Raw genomic sequence first — 21,925 nt, 5'->3', positions numbered from 1 at the left:
TTGAGGTACTTGACTTGTATACAAACACACACATTGTACACAAACACACGCACACACAACCCCATCCACACACACACCCAAAGACACAGACAAATATGATGTTCAACAAGATGACGCTGCTCATTGGGTTTCTCTCAATGGGTTGTAAGTTATGTTGCATTGTCCTATGAGGAGCTAATCTGTAATTCTCTATAACATCATGGCTGTGACAGACAGAGACAGGAAGAACAAGAGGAATGGCTGCAATCTCCTTCAAGCGCACTCCTTAATCAATCAGCCTGCATCGCATCTCTGAATGACTGCACTCAGGAAACAAACACCCAAGGCAAACAAAGCAAAACAAACACCAAGATAAATATTATACCCTGATTCCCAGACAAGCGACACCAGAATCCTGTTTAGAAGTCATTTGCCGAGTGCCCCCATTTCTTTATGAGCCATATCTTGAGATGATTTGAGGAAACAAATTAGGCACGCAAATGGCGTGGCAGGTCGTTTGTCATAGTGTGTGTCAGAGGGCTAGCGCTCCGGCTACAGATGTATGGGGATGTCAGAGGAGGAGAGGAGCATGCTGGGTAAAGCAGGGGGAGCTTGGATGATACCTGATGGGAATAGAGCCCCACAGTGGAGGTGTCATAATACCCATAAAACCTAGCGGTCAAACAGGGAAATGGTTCCAATCGTTTTTCCACCATTCACTTTTCCCATAGGGGATTTTAGAAACACTTAAAAAAGGGTTGTGTTTTGTGTAGGCTTACCCTGGCGTGAAGTTTTGATAACCAAGTTAATCTCTCTCGGACAAGGTGACTTTTATCAATATATTCGGCTCTATTTACTCTCAGATTCGAAAATGCTTATTAGCATCAAAGTAGACATCATGAAAAACTACAAATCCCTGCAAGCTCCTGCACGTCATCTCTAGCTGACACCTTTGCTAACAGGTATTGTGTCAATTTAAAACTTGCACAAAACAGTTCACAGAATTGTCCATTTAAAGAAATGTTGCCAATATATTCATTACTACATTTAGCTAACGTAAGATAAAATATATATATATATAGTTAATCCAGAGATTCTTACCTTTGCCTCGATTCAACAGTCTCGTCCAGATCATCATGGCATTTGTCGTTCTTTATGATAGACACATTAGCAGCTAATTACAGGCAAATATATTGATAAAAGTCAACTTGTCCTAGAGAGATTTACACGGTTATCAGAACATCACTCCAGGGTAAGCTTATGGCTATTATGACTCATACTGTGGTACTCTATACACAGGCTCATGGGAGGGGGACTGATTTCAGTGTTACACGCCTACTGTGTTACATAGATAAATGTTCGGCATGATCCTTCTTAAGATTATGAATGCGAATGAGTAGGTGAATGAAAATGATCATTGCTAGAAGTATATACATGTGTTGGCTGTGTAACATCATGGATGGTTGATTCATGTTCTGCATGGTTGCTCGTAATATTAAAACCGAGGTGAATGAAAATTCCTTATAATTTTTTTATTGTACAATGTGATTCCCTGCCACCTCACATTGGCATTTCGATGCACAATGTCAACAAAAACACATTCTAATGGACAAATAAATGAGTCATCGTCCGAGGTCACATATTGCCAATAAACATGAGTACTGTACATGAAAATACATTACATTAAACCTAATCTGTATCTCTCTCCTGAAAACGAGCCGTATCTCTACGACTCAGCGTTGTGCTCGGAGACGAATCAGACAATACAAAAAGTCACTTCCCAGGTTAACCTTCAGCAACTGCCGCGAGGCTTAACGAGATGATCTCAGAGCAGATACAACCATCCCTTTATAGCTCCCATGGATGGCGTTTCATGCCGGGAAACCACATTGGGCAATTAGAGACAAGAACAGCTGTTCTCTGTTCACTTACCATTAAAACTAGTCAACTGAACTCCATTTAACTGTAACTCCACTTCTGTAAGGAGCTGATTCATATATGCATATGTATATACAGTGCTATGAAAAAGTATTTGCCCCCTTTCTAATTTTCTCTACTTTTGCATATTTGTGATATTGAATGTTATCAGATCTTCAACCAAAACTTAATATTAGATAAAGGGAACATAAGTGAATAAATAACACAACAATTACATATTTATTTCATAAACAAAGTTATGCAACACCCAATTCCACTGTGTGAAAAAGTAATTGCCCCCTTACATTCAATCAGTGGCGGCTCCTGAAAAAATTCTCAGGAGGGGCAATTTTTCTGATGATTTAGGTGACCTACACACATTTTAAAAAAGATATGTCCAGCAACAACATGAAGACAGGGGCAGCATATAAGTCAATACCAGAAGCATTTATTGACTGATCTGGGGAGATGGATTCCAGTTTCTGTGACAGATTATAAATAATCTCTGATGCCTTTGTTATATTAGCTTTTGGTTGAATGTACTGTCGTAGTAAATATATAATGTTATAGCTTGGTCTGACTAAAATCTTGTGCATATCCACCCTGTCCAAAGTCTCTACTTGGTCTCAGTTCTCCAGTAAACTTGTGATTATCAACAGTACACAACGGTAACAAACAATTGGGGGAACTCACGGGGCAGATAGTAAGGTCACAGTGACACAGAAAGCAGTTCAATGTCGGGGCTCGGGGGTACAGAGTCGCTCTCTTACCAGGATCGATTTTCCCTGTGACTGTCAGATCGAGGTCCGCTCCGACCAGGGTGAAGCCGGCCGGCTCCACTTCTCTGTCCGGGACTCTGTCATCCAGCCAAGTCTCCCAGCTGTATTGGATTCCGCTGCCAGCAACGTTTTCATTATTTAGTCCGTTCGTAGCGGGTATGTACACGATATATAATAATAATAAATAATATAATATGCCATTTAGCAGACGCTTTTATCCAAAGCGACTTACAGTCATGTGCGCATACATTTTTACGTATGGGTGGTCCCGGGGATCGAACACACTACCCTGGCGTTACAAGCGCCATGCTCTACCAATTGAGCTACAGAGGACCATCAGTCCAAAACCCACCACTCGAAATCCATGGTTGGCAGAATGTTTGTAAACTAAGTGTACAAATTAAAAACATAAAATAACGCCACTAAGTGTACAAATTAAAAACATAAAATAACGCCACACTGCAGGTCGCAAAGAGACGCTGCTAGCCGCTATTTGCTTAGTTACGTTCATGGTTACGTCACGTATGACGAAAGCGCGTAAGTGCAAGCCCACAGACACCCATAGAGAATGTATTGAAAGCTTTGAAATTTGAAAAAAATAGATTTTACATGACAGGCTATGAGAGACTTCTGGGCGATTTTCAACCTGACTGAAATCGCCCAAAAACGGGCGGGGCCATTTGAAGCACGACTTTAGCCTGATTTGACATTTAGTGGCAGTCAGATCAGATTACAACACTGATAACTACTGTTGCCGTGATATAATTGATTAGAAAAAAAATCCCTTCCTTTTCCCGTTTGGCAGTGCGTCGCCCATATCGCCCTATTGAACAGGCCGTCCCTGCATTCAATAACTGGTTGTGCCACCTTTAGCTGCAATGACTCCAACCAAATGCTTCCTGCAGTTGTTGATCAGTCTCTCACGACATGGTTCCAGTAATGCCTGGCGAAAACCAAACTCTGCATTCCACAGTAAGAACATCGTACCAAAGGCCAAGCATGGTGGTGGTGGTGTGATGGTTTGGGGATGCTTTGCTGCCTCAGGACCTGGACGACTTGCCTTAATAGAAGGAACCATGAATCCTGCTCTGTATCAGAGAGTTCTACAGGAGAATGTCAGACCATCCATCTGTGAGCTGAAGCTGAAGCGCAGCTGGGTCATGCAGCAAGACAATGATCCAAAACACACAATCAAGTCTACATGAAAATTGCTAAAAAGCAACAAATTGAAAGTTTTGGAATGGCCTAGTCAAAGTCCAGACCTAATCCCAATTGAGATGTTGTGGCAGGACTTGAAACGAGCAGTTCATGCTTGAAAACCCACACATCACTGACTTAAAGCAGTTCTGCATGGAAGAGTGGGCCAAAATTCCTCCACAGCGACGTGAGAGACTGATCAACAACTACAGGAAGCATTTGGTTGGAGTCATTGCAGCTAAAGGTGGCACAACCTGTTTTTGAGTGTAAGGGGGCAATTACTTTTTCACACAGGGGAATTGGGTGTTGCATAACTTTGTTTATGAAATAAATGAAATAAATATGTAATTGTTGTGTTATTTGTTCACTTATGTTCCCTTTATCCAATATTAGGTTTTGGTTGAAGATCTGATAACATTCAGTATCACAAATATGCAAAAGTAGAGAAAATTTGAAAGGGGGCAAATACTTTTTCATAGCACTGTATATATATGTATATAAATATATATATATATATATATATGTATATATATGTATATATATATATGTATATATATATATATATATATATATATATATATATATATATATATATATATATATATATATATATATATGTACACTACCAGTCAAAAGTTTGGGCACACCTACTCATTCAAGGGTTTTTCTTTATTTTTACTATTTTTTACATTGTAGAATAATAGTGAAGACATCAAAACTATGAAATAACACATATGGAATCATGTAGTAACCAAAAAAGTTAAACAAATAAAACATATTTTATATTTGAGATTCTTCAAATAGCCACCATTTAACAAGTAGGGCTATCTTCTGTATACACCCCCCTACCTTGTCACAACACAACTGATTGGCTCAAACGCATTAAGAAGGAAAGAAATTCCACAAATTAACTTTTAAGAAGGCACACCTGTTAATTGAAATGCATTCCAGGTGACTACCTCATGAAGCTGGTTGAGAGAATGCCAAGAGTGTGCAAAGCTGTCATCAAGGCAAAGGGTGGCTATTTGAAGAATCTCAAATATAAAATATATTTTGATTTGTTTAACACTTTTTTGGTTACTACATGATTCCATATGTGTTATTTCATAGATTTGATGTCTTCACTATTATTCTACAATGTAAAAAATAGTAAAAATAAAGAAAAACCCTTGAATCAGTAGATGTGTCCAAACTTTTGACTGGTAGTGTATATATCTATCAGATTACTCAGACACAGATTGCTCATTGTGCTATTTTCAGTACTTTATTACTTTTTAATTAGGAGTAAATGTTAACTATGTTTCAAGGCATTATGACAATTATAGTCTGATTGTTAGTGAGACAAAAACAGTGTGGATTACGGTCAAATTCAAGTAAAAATGTGGATGACTGCATTCCAGGATTTGATCATACCTACGATATAATGTTACTTTTTGAATACCTTGGACGAAAAATAAAAACTATTCGCAGCTTGTGTAATTTCCACACACGAATGTGTTGCATCCAAACAAGGCCCACTGTATCTGGATCTCTGGATTACCTACCACACAAACAATTTAAATACGTTTCAACTTCCCAGACAGATCAATGCAGGTGGAGGTGACAGTCAGGGATGCGAGAGAGAGAGAGACAGACAGACAGACAGACAAACAGACAGAGAGAGAGAGAGAGAGAGAGAGAGAGAGAGAGAGAGAGAGAGAGAGAGAGAGAGAGAGAGAGAGAGACAGACGGACAGAGAGAGAGAGAGAGAGAGAGAGAGAGAGAGAGAGAGACAGACAGACAGAGAGAAAGAGAGATAGATGATACTGTATAAAGAGAGATATAACACAGAGGATGTGAGGAGTGACTATCTCTCATCCTCTGGAGCTGCTGATCACAAAATTGTCCTATCACTACATCTGACAGCTAGCGACAAATGACAAATGTTTACTCCCCCAGCCGAAGCACAAATTGGGCTGTTGCACTATTGGGGACATGGGATTTAATTTCTTTCAGTGCCCCACAGCCATTCTGCCTGCCATCACAGGCACCGGCATTGACACCTATGTTACACACCAGGGTTGTGTTTATTAGGCACCAACCTGAAGATAACTGACTGAAAAAACTACCTGGACTTTTCTGTTTTGGGCCAGGCAACATTTATTTTAAAAGCACATATAAAAAAAAAGTACTTAAGCACTATTGTAATGTCAAAAACATAGTGCTCAAGAGAGTGGGGAATGATTTTTCATGAAGCATGGTAGGCATTGCTAAGGGGGGCATCTCCCCCCTCATCCATTCTCCCCACCCCCAACATGAACGAAATGGGTAATTACTCACTCTACCTGCCGACGAAAGACCCTCCATTACACTCTGTGTGTGAGCAGAATAAAGTGATCTGACTCCCTTCCCTGAATACTTGGAAGTATAGCGAACAGTATTCTTTACATGTTGAAAATAGGCATAATCAAAAGTTGCCATTCGTGGAGGAGGATCAGCCGAGCAGTGTGTGTGTGTGTGTGTGTGTGTGTGTGTGTCATTTCGAGGGAATATTGCGACGTTGGGGACGAGGCACGGGCAGGGGTGATTAACTGAACGTGGAAAGAGCATTACATAAATAATGAGTGGTCTCTTCTTCCTGTGGGGATGGTGCTGTATGATGCTTCGTTGAGCGATCGCTCTCTCTCTTTAGGAAATTAAGGGCGTGGGTCATCACTCTCCACGATGATCCCCCCTTTCTTGCCCCCCAGCACCCAGTGGCACAAAAAGACATGGGGATCCGAGCAACTGGGTGAGAGGAGGAGGAAAACATGGGCTCCAGCAGCCCATTAATGAGTCATCAATCAGGCCGATATGAATCATCTCTACAGGACCATTAGTGCAAAGTGTTACCAACATCATCAATTTCCATTAGCGAGTAGCAGCAGCAGGCACCATCTCCTTACCAGCGAGGTGAAGATGTAGGTGTAGTAGACGGAAAGCATGCCCAGCTCCGACGCCTGGAAGAAAGAGAGAGAGAGAGAGAGAGAGAGAGAGAGAGAGAGCGAGAGAGAGAGAGAAAGTGAGAGAGGTCAGAGATTCTCTGCAGTCTCCTGCTCGATTACACAGCGGGAGATCAAATCCATCACATCTTGATAACACCTGACATATTCTTATCTAATGACGGGCTCTCTTTGGAGCAATTAATAATACAATATTTTAGTATGCTGCTCAATACTTTAGGATTTGATTAAATCAGGCAGCAAGCACTGGTTGTGAAGGACAAGGTGAACTTTCTACAGTGGAGTTTATTTTAGAATATTTATTTTGGTATACTGTTCCACCCAATTCGTTGAATGTTTCAACCAATGTGAACTGTGGAATAAAGAGATAAGGAGAAAAATAGGTATATATATATTGAAAAGGAGGAAAACATTAGGACCCTCTTTTGCCCTCAGAACAGCCTCAATTCGTTGGGGCATGGACTCTACAAGGTGTCGAATGCTTCCCACAGTTGTGTCAAGTTGGCTGGATGTCCTTTGGGTGGTGGACCATTCTTGATACACACGGGAAACTGTTGAGCGTGAAAAACCCAGCAGCGTTGCAGTTCTTGACACAAACCGGTGCGCCTGGCACCTACTACCATACCCCGTTCAAAGGCACTTACATATTTTGTCTTGCCCATTCACCCTCTTAATGGCGCACATACACAATCCATGTCTCAATTGTCTCAAGGCTTAAAAATCCTTCTTTAACCTGTCTCCTCCCCTTCAACTACACTGATTGAAGTGGATTTAACAAGTGACATCAATAAGGGATCATAGCTTTTACCTGGAATCACCTGGTCAGTCTATGTTATGGAAAGAGCAGGTGTTCTTAATGTTTTCTATATACTCAGCGTTTATATATATATATATATAGAGAGAGAGAGAGAGAGAGAGAGAGAGAGAGAGAGAGAGAGAGAGAGAGAGAGAGAGAGAGAGAGAGAGAGAGAGAGAGAGAGAGAGAGAGAGAGAGAGAGAGAGAGAGAGAGAGAGAGAGATATGAGAGAAGTGAGAGAGGTCAGAGATTCTCTGCAGTCTCCTGCTCGATTACACAGCGGGAGATCAAATCCATCACATCTTGATAACACCTGACATATTCTTATCTAATGACGGGCTCTCTTTGGAGCAATTAATAATACAATATTTTAGTATGCTGCTCAATACTTTAGGATTTGATTAAATCAGACTCAGCAGCAAGCACTGGTTGTGAAGGACAAGATTAATTTTCTACAGTGGAGTTTCTTTTAGAATATTTATTTTGGTATACTGTTCCACCCAATTCGTTGAATGTTTCAACCAATGTGAACTGTGGAATAAAGGTGCAACGCAAAGCTTTTTACAAACGTGTTTTCCAATCAGCCTAGTCTGACTTGCATTTGAGATACATCAAAAAAGAAAAACATATTTCATAGAGTACAGTATATCAAGGGAAAACTGTTCAACAAGGCTTGACTTGTTGACTCCTGGATCTCACTTGATGGAAGTTACAGTAGGTCTCTGTTCAACCACCCACACACATTTCACCTCTCAGCCAGGTCACCCGTGATACAAGTCAATATTTGATGTCCATTCGTGTCTGAGGACGTTGGGATATGTGGATGGGGATGATGGATGTGCGTCTTGCACCTGCCTCTTATTCCAAAGGTTGCAAGTTCAAATCCAGCGATAGAAAGTTGTTTTGTTTTAAGCCTATCCCAAACCTTAGGAATTTGGAGTTAATGCCTAAATTTGGAGTTAATACCTAAACCATGGTGGTGGTTGCAGTCATTGCAGCTAAAGGTGGCACAACCAGTTATTGAGTGTATGGGGGCAATTACTTTTTCACAAAGGGGCATTGGGTGTTGCATAACTTTGTTTATGAAATAAGTATGTAATTGTTGTGTTATTTGTTCATTCAGGTTCCCTTTATCGAATATTCAATTTTGGTTGAAGATCTGATAACATTCAGTATAAGAAATATGCAAAAGTAGAGAAAATTAGAAATTGGGCAAATACTTTTTCACGACACTGTATATGTGCACACTTCCATGACACTGAGTCATTATCTTTTGATTGTATGGTAATTATTATTTTAATAGTTGCTAATAAGAGGAAACCAACCATATGAAACTTACTTAATAGTTTGTTAACATTTGTTGAACTGTTTTATAGTATCAGATTGTCAGGTCAATGTAAGTCATATTACAGCATTTAGTGGAGCAGGACAGGTGGACACTGCACTGTAAAATGCACTTTGTTCTAAGTCTTGATCTTGAAGTGTTGAGAATGAAGATAGCCAATAGGACAACAGATGGAAGAGTTTACAAGCTTTTTTACCAGCATTTTAATCACAGTTAATATGTCTTTAAACTTGTAGTACAGGTCAGGGACTTCACCAAGTTTACAAATATAAATAATGGAAAGAAAGTGTGTTTCCTTTGGCTGGCACAAAGCCAAACGTCCTCAGCTTTCTATTGTTCTAAGCCCCCTTTTTTTCTGTTTCCCAGGTTTTTGTTTTGGGGCAACCATGCTGAGCACAATATCTGAGCAAATCCAACCGCAGCTTTGTATAGTAGGACAACACAGGGGGCTGACCTATCCACATTGACTGGACCGCAGTGGAGAAGGTGGAAAGCGTCAAGTTCCTCAGCGTACACATCACTGACAAACTGAAATGGACCACCACAAAGACAGTGTGGTGAAGAAGGCGCAACAGCGCCTCAGGAGGCTGAAGAAATTTGGCTCCTAAGACCCTCAGAAACTTTTACAGATGCACAATTGAGAGCATGCTGTCGGGCTGTATCACCGCCTGGTACGGCAACTGCACCGCCCGCAACCGCAGGGCTTTCCAGAGGGTGGTACGGTCTGCCCAACACATCACCGGGGGCACACTGCCTGCCTTCCAGGACACCTACAGCACCCGATGTCACAGGAAGGCCAAAAAGATCATCAAGGACATCAACCACCCGAGCCACGGCCTGTTCACCCCACTATCATCCAGAAGGCTAGGTCAGTACAGGTGCATCAAAGCTGGGACCGAAATACTGAAAAACTGCTTCTATCTCAAAGCCATCAGACTGTTAAATAGCCATCACTAGCCAGCTACCACCCGGCTACTCAACACTGCACCTTAGAGGCTGCTGCCCTATATACATAGACATGGAATCACTGGCCACTTTAATAATGGAACACTAGTCACTTTAATAATGTTTATATACTGCTTTACTCATCTCATATGTATATACTGTATTCCACTCTACTGTATTTAGTCAATGCCACTCCGACATTGCTCGTCCTAATATCTATATATTTCTTAATTCCATTTTTTACATTTTAAATTTGTGTATTGTTGTGTATTGTTAGATACTACTGCACTGTTGGAGCTATGAACACAAGCATTTCGCTATACCCGCAATAACATCTGCTAAATATGTGTATGTGATTTGATTTGATTACATTCAGTGATGCTAAAGCTAAACCCTCAGACCACAAACTCCCCTGCTGCAGAACACACAGCAAATACACTGATTTATTCAACTATTGGAGTGTTAAATGTAACACTTTTACAGAGCATATATGAGTCCCACTGATCCAGTGTTAAATTAACACTTTTGAGAGTATTGAAAAATAATCCCACTGTCTTCTGTGTAAGAAGTAGACCTCTGGCTGACCAGCATTCCAAAGGAAGATGTAAACAACCAGAAACAAAGAGGATAGAATGTCCTGCATGAAGAGAGGGTCATTTGGTGTCCCTGCATAATCATAGACTCTTTTATACAAAGTCCTTACAGTTTAGCATGTAATTAAATCCTCAGTTGGGCACAAAATGTTGGCAAAAAGCATTAATTTGCTCGGTCAACATCCTCTCCTCATGAACGGGATGCGTGCCAACAAACTATCCACTGCACCACTACACGCCTCCACCAGACAGAGAGATGGAGAAATGGAGGAGTAGAAGACAGAGGAGTGATAGTAGAGGTATGAAGTGACTGTAGGACAGAGGAGTGATAGTAGAGGTATGAAGCGACTGTAGGACAGAGGAATGATAGTAGAGGTATGAAGTGACTGTAGGACAGAGGAGTGATAGTAGAGGTATGGAGCGACTGTAGGACAGAGGAATGATAGTAGAGGTATGGAGCGACTGTAGGACAGAGGAATGATAGTAGAGGTATGGAGCGACTGTAGGACAGAGGAGTGATAGTAGAGGTATGGAGCGACTGTAGGACAGAGGAGTGATAGTAGAGGTATGGAGCGACTGTAGGACAGAGGAATGATAGTAGAGGTATGGAGCGACTGTAGGACAGAGGAGTGATAGTAGAGGTATGAAGCGACTGTAGGACAGAGGAGTGATAGTAGAGGTATGAAGCGACTGTAGGACAGAGGAATGATAGTAGAGGTATGAAGCGACTGTAGGACAGAGGAATGATAGTAGAGGTATGGAGCGACTGTAGGACAGAGGAATGATAGTAGAGGTATGGAGCGACTGTAGGACAGAGGAATGATAGTAGAGGTATGGAGCGACTGTAGGACAGAGGAATGATAGTAGAGGTATGGAGCGACTGTAGGACAGAGGCGGAGACATAGAAAGAAATCCCACTGCCAGCTCCTGTGGGTTGTTACTCTCTGCCCCGAGTTGCCAATGGCGACAGGATGCCAGCAACGGCCATCAGTATCTCTGATTGAGGGAAAGATTGAAACTGAAGAGGAGAGGGGCAGAGAAATAAAAGAGTAAGAATTCACTGGATGAACACAGAAATATGACAAAATAAAAACTAATGAGGGAGGGAGGGAGTGTGTGAGGGAGAGATAAATACTTTAGAGGGAGAGAAAGAAAAAAATGCAGAGAAAAAAAGATGTAGAGAAATATTCATTGGGGCATGGATATTAGCTTTGCCTGATGACTCATCCTGAATTTAATTTAGCTGCTCTATCAATCACGCCATACATCAGTCTGAACCTGCTGTCCTAGAAGTCGTTTGAGCTGATGTCAAAATGATGTGATACATGATTTGTGTAGGCCGGCTCTGGCCCAACCCAACCCATCGGTTTCTGGGACCAATCAAAATGGTTTGAATGTGTTTGCATTCGAGAAGTCACCGGGGAGGAAGCAAATCCAGATTTATCATGGAGAAGAAACGTTAGTGGGCGTGGCATTTGGCCGGAGCGATGTGGATGGGAAGCCAGTCAAATTTTTGCTTGTCTCCTCAGAGGTTAATGTGAGGGATTGGCTTTACAGTGCCAGTCCTGATATGGCACTGGCATGCACTAGGGTTGAATGGCTGGAACCCGGTTATCGAGATTTACCGAGATTTACCGCCCAAAACCACTCCCTTTTCCCGGGATAAATAACTGCGAGAAACCGGTAAATTATAATAAATTATTTATATCAACAGCATGACGTGAAATGGAACTGTTAAATTATATGCAATGTCAAAATAATGCTTCTCTACAGCCTTCTCTCTGCTCTCTGCATGATCAATCATCAACGCTCATGGTGGGGACAGTCAGCCCATCTCAGTATGGAGTGCAGATCACAATGCATGTAGACTCATCTCATCATGGTACCTTTTTTTCTTGTGACAGGTAGGCCTACATTTTCTGCAGCATAGCCTATAGACCGAATGCACGTCCAATTTACACAATTTTGTTATTGTAAAGATTTTTTTTTATTGCAGCTGCAGAGTTTTGAAAAAGCCTATCACTCAAATTTCATTGCTTTAAATCGGAGCATGCGCAAGCAGTCTTCCTCTCTCTCTCTCATCAATTCCATTCAGATTGCATCCAAAATAGATAATCCTGCTCAAGATTGATATACATTACCAGTCAAAAGTTTGGACACACCTACTCATTCAAGGGTTTTTCTTTATTTTTACTATTTTCTACATTGTAGAATAATAGTGAAGACATCAAAACTATGAACTAACACATATGGAATCATGTAGTAACCAAAAAAGTGTTAAACAAATCAAAATATATTTTATATTTGAGATTCTTCAAATAGCCACCCTTTGCCTTGATGACAGCTTTGCACACTCCTGTAAATTGTCAAAAAGAGAAAATTAAAATGATTATAAACCTAGGTCACTTCTATTTCCTTTATACTCAAACAATATTAATGAGTGTTTGTGATGTTTTGGATTGTATTTATTATCAAGATCAACCATTTAAACCTATTAGGGATGCATGGCTGCTTCTTACAAAAATGAATCAAGTCAGATAAATGTAGTTAGTTTTAATATTTCAATATTTCCCATCTCTAGCATTGGTTTTCATTTCTCAATATTTCCCATCTCTGCTGCTACTCTAGTGGTTTAAGTGCTAAGCCCAAGGGCACAACCTCCTCTAGTTGCATTTGCACACCATTCTACTCTCCAAATATGGAGTTACAGATATTCCATGATTTATTCATGGGGGTAGGCCTATGTACAGGAGAACTAGGTGTAGGATGTTTAAAGTTAACATTCATTCAGTCCAACCCTCATTCACCAGTAAGTGATTCAGCCTGTAGCTTGTTCAATTATTTTCAATATCAACCTTGATCCTGAACTTTATCTTGGCATCGACATATAGATCTTTTAAAAGTTGTATCATCATCAGCTACTGCTGAGATGTCTAAGAACATTGGGAAAGAGCTCACTGTAAATCGTATGACAGACAGACTCACCCTTTCCAAAATTATGTGGGACATTGTTGCGTTAGCGTCCACAATGATGGTGGCAGTCTTGTCATCGCGAATCTCCTTGAGAAGGGGTGTGGGATCCTGGCTGTCATCCAGCATGCGAACCGATAGGGTCTCCTTGGAGATGAGGAACTGGCGTAGCAGTCTCTCCAGATTTAATAAGCCTGTTGGGACAGGGATGAAGACGGTGATATTATTATGAGCTGGTACACAATTAATCTCCTAAAGGTAATCTGTGATGAATTTCTGGGTATTAAAGTCACATTTCTGAGAACAACCACTGAAAATAAAAAAATACAAAGACGTCATTTTGTGTGAGAAACACCATATTCATAAAAATAACAGTGAATCGCTATTTTGGACCCGTCCCCGATGAGACGTGAAAATGTTATTTTTTCGATCGATAAACAAAAAGTCAATTTTTATGCGTTGTTTGTCAATAACACCGTCATTAAAATCCTTCCCACCTAAAATAATTTAACTGATGACCTGTAATTACAGCTAATTGTAAAGTAAATTTTTTATTTATTTAAACACCACCTCCAGCATTTACTTCCCAGAACCGCTTCAAAGACATTGGATATGGGTTAATTATAAGTGACGTAATGAATATGTTTCCAGTGGCACTTTACTGAACTTGTAATACAATTACAATACAACAGAGACTAAGCCTTAATTTTGATAGAATTCCTTTGTTTCTTTTATCCCTTTTAGGTTTCCAGTGGCACTTTACTGAAACTATATATTCATAGGTGTCAGGACATACAGTAGAATACAATACAACTTAGACCAGCATTGATCATAGTAGAATCCATTTACATAAAATCATTGTTTTATTTCTTTGGTTACATGCAGTAGCAGCAACAGCTGTTCCTAAGGCACTACGTGTTCTAACTCATCGAATCCTAATGCCTTTAACGGTTTGTCTCTCCTAGAAACACACGTCATCAGCAATGATGCCTGTCCGCTCCGAGACTGTCAGCTCCGTTACCTGTTGAGTTACTCAGCATATCAGTGATGATGCTTAAAAACCTGCTCAGTCTCCATTGCCTGCTTGCAATTTCACATTTAGTACATTACATTAGACAGCACACTGCGCTGCTCAGTGTTCTCAGCAGGAGTTGGTTCTCCTGTCATTCCCTGGCATTCAACCAGTGGGGAAGAAATCTCAGGAGAGATCCATTTGGTGTCTAGGCTGTGCATGATTCAAAGCAACAGAAATAAAAATGGAGTATATACGTGACGTCTTCATTTCACAATCTCTTTTGAGCCCTGACATTTGTTGCATCTATTCTGGCAGCTATGTCGCTTCCACGTTTCAGGCTTTTGAACCCATGCTAATGAAAAATAACATCATTATGCTAAAACAGGGAGGCACTGTTTCTCGGTTAGCCGTGGAAAAGGGGAGACCGTTGAATGATAGAGATGTGTGAAGCCTGTTTTCTTTGTGGAGGCTGTGCTGCTGCTGCCTGCAGTAGTTGGTGTGTGATGCTGCAATGTTGTAGGTGCCTCATTGGCATGGGCCACACATACTGTAGCACTGCCTGATGCTGCCTTTCAGGCAGACAGATAAAGGTAGGGCCTGCCACTCAGTCTGGGCAGCCAGTCATTTCCCCCTTTCACAGACCGTCACATTTCACTGGGCTCTCACAAAGCCCCCACTCTCATTTACCTTCCTGCACACAGTGCCTCTATGCAAATACACTGCTCAGCCAGGACCAATGACAGGTCCATGCCAGTGTCAACACAGCACCCAACTTGGCTGCACACTAGTCTGTTGGACTGGGCTGCTGGACTCTGTACTGTACAACCAAATGGGTGCAGTCTACAGAATTTCATGGCATTTCAAAGTAAAAGATGGATATACTTTTTAAACAGGCCCGAACCTGAATGACCATGATAAATCGGGTGATTGAATCGATTGACGGGCAGATGGAAGAGAGTTAAATTACTTCAATGTAGTTTTCCCTCCAGACCAGCAGCATTCATTAACTGGAGTGCTTGGGATAGGACAGTTCCTAATGTCTAGGCATTCGTAGAGTGTCAGTACATTAACTTACCCTAACCTGAATATAACCACACAGATCAAAAAGTCGATAGTCTATCACTCTCTCTTATATAAACAGTTCAGCGTGTCACTAGAACTCGTTACTGGGCAAGGGCAGGGCATTTGGGACGTTGTGGGTCTGAGTGATCCTTTCTCATCTTTCCCTGTTGAAAGGGAACTTTCTTCCATATTTCATCCTGGTAGATGAGCAGACAGCTGACCATGGCTCTCCTCTGCTTTGTTCTCATTAGGCACCAAGGCGAGAACCAACCCACCCTCCCCCCCAGCACCACACATCAAAATCCCATTACGCCGCGTATCGCATCAAACTTAATGTCTTCGGTCAGGGGAAAGGAAGGGGAAACGTAGAAGGAAATCCAGGGAGAGCCAATGGAGGAAGCTCCCTCTCATCCCTCTTGTTAGAGCCTTTGGTGGAGCCATATTTCCTCCACAGTTTCCTCCCTCACTGCTGTCTTTCAGTAGGGAGGCAGTGCACCAGAACTGACGGCACAGCAACTATTCATTCTGATGGGGAGAATTACGGTGGGCTGATGTCTGCTGTTACTGGAGCTGTAAATATATCATAATCCGTATTGAAACTTTCTCTAAATGTCATCACGTCGGGAGGATTTCTCAGTTTGATCCCCAGACAACAAACAACAACAAGTCATCGCCGGTACTGGCTAAATCACTTCATCACCCCAGTTAACCGGTCCGTCTACCCACAGAGTTTATTCATCCAGCTCTCTCCGGAGACAGAGAGACATTATTTTACTTGATCAACTTTAATTACAGATTACTCATGACATTTTCAGAGCAGAGAGTCTAATCGTTGAGCAAGCATATCCTATAATTGTTCCGCTCCAAGGAGACATAAACGTCTACCTTGACAGGTGGAGAAAGCCCAGAATTTTGGCGTGTGTGTGTGTGCCTTTAAAACATTTGGATGAGTCTAACTTCTCTCAATAAAAAACTTAGGGAGTTGGTTGCTAAGGTGCATGTCATCAGAGAAGTCATTTAAGGGGTTTTACATTCGAAGGGTACTATTTGCCTTACTTCCAGCTCATTCAATTAAGACGATAAAATGCTACGTTAGGTGATAGCGGATTCATAACATAAGATGTTGGGTTGACCAGGATGCCCCCCACCCCCCGTCCCCACTGGTCTTGTCTGAGCCAGTCCCCCAGAAGTAGAGTGTGGGTGATCTGTCCCCTCCCACCCCCCTGCTGCCCGCCAGCTGACCTCCCATGCACTAATCTCCCTGTTAACAAAGCGCTCCACTCTCCCACACAGTCCTCCTCCACCCCTGTGGCTAGGTTCTCTATGTCCTACTGTACTACTCCATGAGTGCGGTGATTGCACACACAACCACACGGCCATCGATAGCGGTAGGCAGGTTAGCCAGATGAATGGGTGTCCTTCTTTGCGCTAACTCCACACTCCTTCCACTCCTGCCCCTCTCTCTCTTTCTCTCTCACTCTCTAAGCCAGGAAGCCAGGGGCAGGCTGGGAAATATTTATGACTCGGCCACGGTCTGTTAGACTGTCACCGGCCGCTGTGATTAATGAGGCCAGTGCCGACCGTCGTGGAGCCTCTGCCTGCCAGCCAGCTAACGCTACCGCGGATACTGCTACTGCTGCAACAGCCCAAGCCGTCACTGGTATTTTACCGTAGTGCTGCGGAAGGGGTCACATGGCAGGGCAATCACTACAACCCGTGTCATTTCCAGACAACCTCTCCCTCCGCTCCCATGTGCAATTCCAGTAGTAAGGTTAGATTCCCCTCCCTCAGTGACTGGCATCCTCCTCGCTGTCAAGGAAGGGAAGGGCCATGCTCCCCCTCAGCAGCCTTATCGATTCCCTTTGGCCCACATTGCCACAGACAGGAGCTCGTACAGAGCCATATAAAAAGGAAACTGCCATTATAAAGTTTGAGGTTTTTCTCTCACACAGCTTGTTGATGGTGAGATTGCGGCCCTTTTATGGATATGTCGATATTTCACAGCATTTCATAACTCTTGCGAGGCACGGAACTGTCATGTGTCTGTGGGCTAATTACCAAAATTGTTTGATGAGCTCTCCGCTAAACGATAGCAACACGCATAAACACCCAAGTGGAAAATAACAACTAATTAGCTAGTTTTGACGCTGGCAGTCATTGTCAAGAATCAGTCCAGGCAGTTCTGAGTCACTATGGTCTTTTTGCTGTTGATGGGCTTTTTTTCCCCTCCCACTTTTCTTCCTTGTTATCTCTGTTTCTCGGGTAACACCTCAGTCGAACTGGCTTGTCCGGATATTAATGTCAACCATTATTTTCTGAAGTTGGTTGGGAGAGTTGTGTGAGGGGTGGGGGTGATGGTGGGGAGAGGGTGGGTTGGGGGGGTTTGTGCCAGCTGAGAGCACCTCAGTTCTAATCGAGAGCTAAAATCCAGCCTGCCACACTTCAAAGCCCTAAGCTGATTAAGGGGAAAGTTGGCCTGTAGCAGATGGGGTCAATGTGACTTTGTACGGGTACTTGTAATTACTGATTCCTGTACAGAGAAGAGTGGAAACAGACTGGGATTTAATCTTCCATTATTTCATACTTTGTTTTGCTTTTTCTTTGACGTCTTTGAGTCTGGCAGTTTGATCATGGATCCATACTGGGTATTTTCATGAATTTCTCTTTTTAAGGTCAGAAACGACATTATCATCTCAGGGAGGGAGGTGTTTGATGATAAGTGTATGCGACATCACACAAGAATGTCAATGGAATAAAAGAGGAAGATGCATTAATGGCCTATGTGAAAAGCAAAGTCATTTGCCAACGTTTTACTAGATGATGATGCATTGTGGGGAGGAAGAATTACGCAAGAGTAAATGCATTTGGGTTATACATAGGCTTCTGTGTGGGTGTATCAACTGCAGGGTGATTCTGCATCTTCAAAAGGGTGTGTTTGTGTCAGTGGGTTAGCTGTTAGAATGCACTGTATCCCAAAACCACAGTGTGTGTGTGTGTATGTGCGTGTGCGTGTGCATGTGCGTGTGCATGTGCGTGTGTGCGTGTGTGCGTGTGTGTGTGTGCATGGAATGGAATGTGTGTACAGTACCAGTCAAAAGTTTGGACACCTACTCATTCCAGGGTTTTTCTTTATTTTTTTAAACTATTTTCTACATTGTAGAATAATAATGAAGACATCAAAACTATGAAATAACACATATGGAATCATGTAGTAATGAAAAAAGTGGCAATGGACATTAGACAGGTAGAAATCTGTCCTTTGGTCTGATGAGTCCAACAGAGTCCCATCTAGTTTACGCTTAGTGGGACTATCATTTGTTTTTCAACAGGACAATGACCCAACACACCTCCAGGCTGTGTAAGGGCTATTTGACCAAGAAGGAGAGTGATGGAGTGCTGCAACAGATGACCTGGCCTCCACAATCACCCGACCTCAACCCAATGGAGATGGTTTGGGATGAGTTGGACCGCAGAGTGAAGGAAAATCAGCCAACAAGTGCTCAGCATATGTGGGAACTTCTTCAAGACTGTTGGAAAAGCATTCCAGGTGAAGCTGGTTGAGAGAATGCCAAGAGTGTGCAAAGCTGTCATCAAGGCAAAGGGTGGCTAATTTGAAGAATCTCTAATATAAAATATATTATGATTTGTTTAACACTTTTTTCGGTTACTAAATTATTCCATTTGTGTTATTTCATAGTTTTAATATCGTAACTATTATTCTACAATGTAGAAAATAGTAAAAATAAAGAAAAACCGTTCAATGAGTAGGTGTGTCCAAACTTTTGACTGGTACTGTATATGGTACAAATGGCAACAAAGAGGAAGTGGTGCGTGAACCACTCACAGTCGGCCTGGGCACAGATGAGGCAGGCTGTGGTGCTGTTGAAAAAGGTGAGCAGGCCAGCCACAGCCAGGCTGATGTCTGTGTTGGTGGGGCGCAGGTCCAGGGTGGTGAAGCGGGGGAACTGAACCTTCAGAATGTCCTCAGGGGCCACTTTCACATAGGGAACCTACAGAGAGAGAGAGAGAGAGAGAGAGAGAGAGAGAGAGAGAGAGAGAGAGAGAGAGAGAGAGAGAGAGAGAGAGAGAGAGAGAGAGAGAGAGGAGAGAGAGAGAGAGAGAGAGAGAGAGAGAGAGAGAGAGAGAGAGAGAGAGAGAGAGAGAGAGAGAGAGAGAGAGAAGAGAAAGAGAAAGAGAAAGAGAGAGAGAGAGAGAGAGAGAGAGAGAGAGAGAGAGAGAGAGAGAGAGAGAGAGAGAGAGAGAGAGAGAGAGAGAGAGAGAGAGAGAGAGAGAAAGAGAGAGAGAGAGAGAGAGAGAGAGAGACATACGGTTCAGGATGAATGAATTAAGTAACAAAGACATGTCTACAAAGAGAGTTTTTGATGCACCGTTAGCTCTTGTTGTATGTGAATATGGTGTCAACAAACAGCATGATTCTGACAAAACCAAAGCATTGCTAGAGGAGATGTTCGTAGCACTGCTCGTTGAGCAGTTCCAAGTGCAATACTTTGGCGAAGAAGCGTGCAGAGTACAAAAAATCAAATGTTCATTATATTCTCACCAGGCTAATTAGAACCATCTTATATCTGAAACTAATAAAAACTCATTTGAATAATTGAAGAACTCCCTCACAGATGCCTACTAAATTAACTATAACTCCTTGATTAAATGAAGAACAGTTTATACACTGAATATAGAAAACATTATGAACACCTTCCTAATATTGAGTTGCACCTCCCCTTTTGCCCTCAGAACAGCCTCAATTTATCGGGGCATGGACTCCACAAGGTGTTGAAAGCGGTCCACAGGGGTGCTGATCCATGTTCTTAATGTTTTGTACACTAAGTGTGGAGAAATCCGATTAGAGTAAAAAAGGGAGAAAAAAAATAGACCTCTTCACAAGGCAGTGATGTCAAAGGAATCATAGAGGGGCTAGATGAGTCCCAAGCGTTAAGTTAAAAACACAAGAATCTATAAGAGACCAAACATCTCCCATCACAAAAATGTCCTGAAATGTTCAGGGATGTTCAGCAATGATTGGGCGTCTGTTTTCACAGCTGGGGTTTGATGTGCTGAATAAATCGCAGCCGTTCGTTCAGTGCCTCTGCTGTGGATCCAGTCATAACAAGTCCTCAGTTTCTCTAAGAGGATAAACACAAATGTGCAGAGAGTCTATGAAGATGTCCAACCCCCCTCGCTGCAAACACAAGTGCATCTCCTCCCCCTCTATCTCTGTCTCCCCTCGCTCCTGTCTTCCAGAAGCGATTGAATCCATCTCTCTTTTCATTCGCTATCCACTGAGGTGTGGATGGATGCACCAGGCTGATGGGCAGCAGGCTGTGGGGCCTCTGGGAACGCAATACACTGGGTGGGCAGTGGCTAGCGGCCAGCACAGTGGGGCTTGAAGGGGAACCCGGAAGGATGCGGTTTGGGCCACGAGAGAAGCCTCTTCATCACAGCAGATTGCCTGCCTGCGCAGTTCCGCGTGCCCATACATCGCTCTCCCTACGCCCCTGTATCTCCAATTCATGTTCAATCCCTGCCCATCAGGGTGTAATGGAGTCCCCGGGAAGCGTGGATGGATGGAGCGCGCTCTTTTCCTGGCAGGCGGTGGCAAAAATGTGATTCTCTCCTCCTCCGGTGTCACGCCCTGGCCTACATAACTCTAGCTAGTTTGGTCAGGGTGTGAATAATCTATGTTTGTAATTCTATGTTTGGCCAGGTGTGGTTCCCAATCAGAGGCAGCTGTCGCTCGTTGTCTCTGATTGGGGATCATACTTAGGCAGCCAGTTTTCCTGCCTGTGTTGTGGGTTTTTGTTTGTGTTTCGGTTAGTGTGGCTTGTTAGTGTTAGCCTTCCGACGTCACGTTTCGTTGTTTTGTATGTTTATTCAGTTCAATAAACATGGATGCATTTCACGCTGCGCCTTGGTCCGTCCCGTTCATCAACGAGCGTGACAGAAAAACCCACCACCAATGGACCAAGCAGCGTGCCCAGGAGGAGCAGACAGTATGGACTTGGAGGGAAATAAGAGAGGATCTGGCCAAGCAGATGGAGGCCCTGAAAGGGATCAGGGTGGAGAAGGAGAGACAGCCCCAATATTTTTTTTTTGGGGGGGCTAAAAGGGTGGTCGGGGAGCGACAGAGAGGAGCCCCGACCACTGCACTCGTGGGGGCTCAAAGAGGAGTCCTCACTGGAGGAGGACAGGGCGCGGAGTGTAAAGGACGGAGACAGTCATAGACCTCCAGCGCCGGTTCCCAGTCCGGTACGCCCCGTACCTGCTCTCCGCACCAAGCCAGTGGTGCGTGTTCCCAGTCTGGCCCGGCCTGTTCCTGCTCCCCGCACCA

The 21,925-nt window shown here is 42.8% G+C and overlaps 1 protein-coding gene across 1 annotated transcript in view; it reads right to left on the bottom strand.

Moving 5' to 3' along the window:
• The window catches only part of LOC121560857 (glutamate receptor ionotropic, kainate 4-like), a 478,252-nt gene that overhangs the window by 98,130 nt on the left and 358,197 nt on the right, over positions 1 to 21,925 (bottom strand). The window contains exons 6-8 of the mRNA XM_041873701.2: positions 19,424 to 19,589; positions 13,518 to 13,696; positions 6,797 to 6,850 (exon numbers count right to left, since the gene is read on the bottom strand). Of these exons, the coding sequence (XP_041729635.2) occupies positions 6,797 to 6,850; positions 13,518 to 13,696; positions 19,424 to 19,589 (399 nt within the window). The remainder of the gene's footprint in view (positions 1 to 6,796; positions 6,851 to 13,517; positions 13,697 to 19,423; positions 19,590 to 21,925) is intronic.

This window comes from Coregonus clupeaformis, chromosome 5 (assembly GCF_020615455.1).
Source record: "Coregonus clupeaformis isolate EN_2021a chromosome 5, ASM2061545v1, whole genome shotgun sequence".
Taxonomy (NCBI): domain Eukaryota; kingdom Metazoa; phylum Chordata; class Actinopteri; order Salmoniformes; family Salmonidae; genus Coregonus; species Coregonus clupeaformis.
Note: the sequence above shows the minus strand (reverse complement) of the source record. Positions and strands in the feature narration are given on the sequence as shown.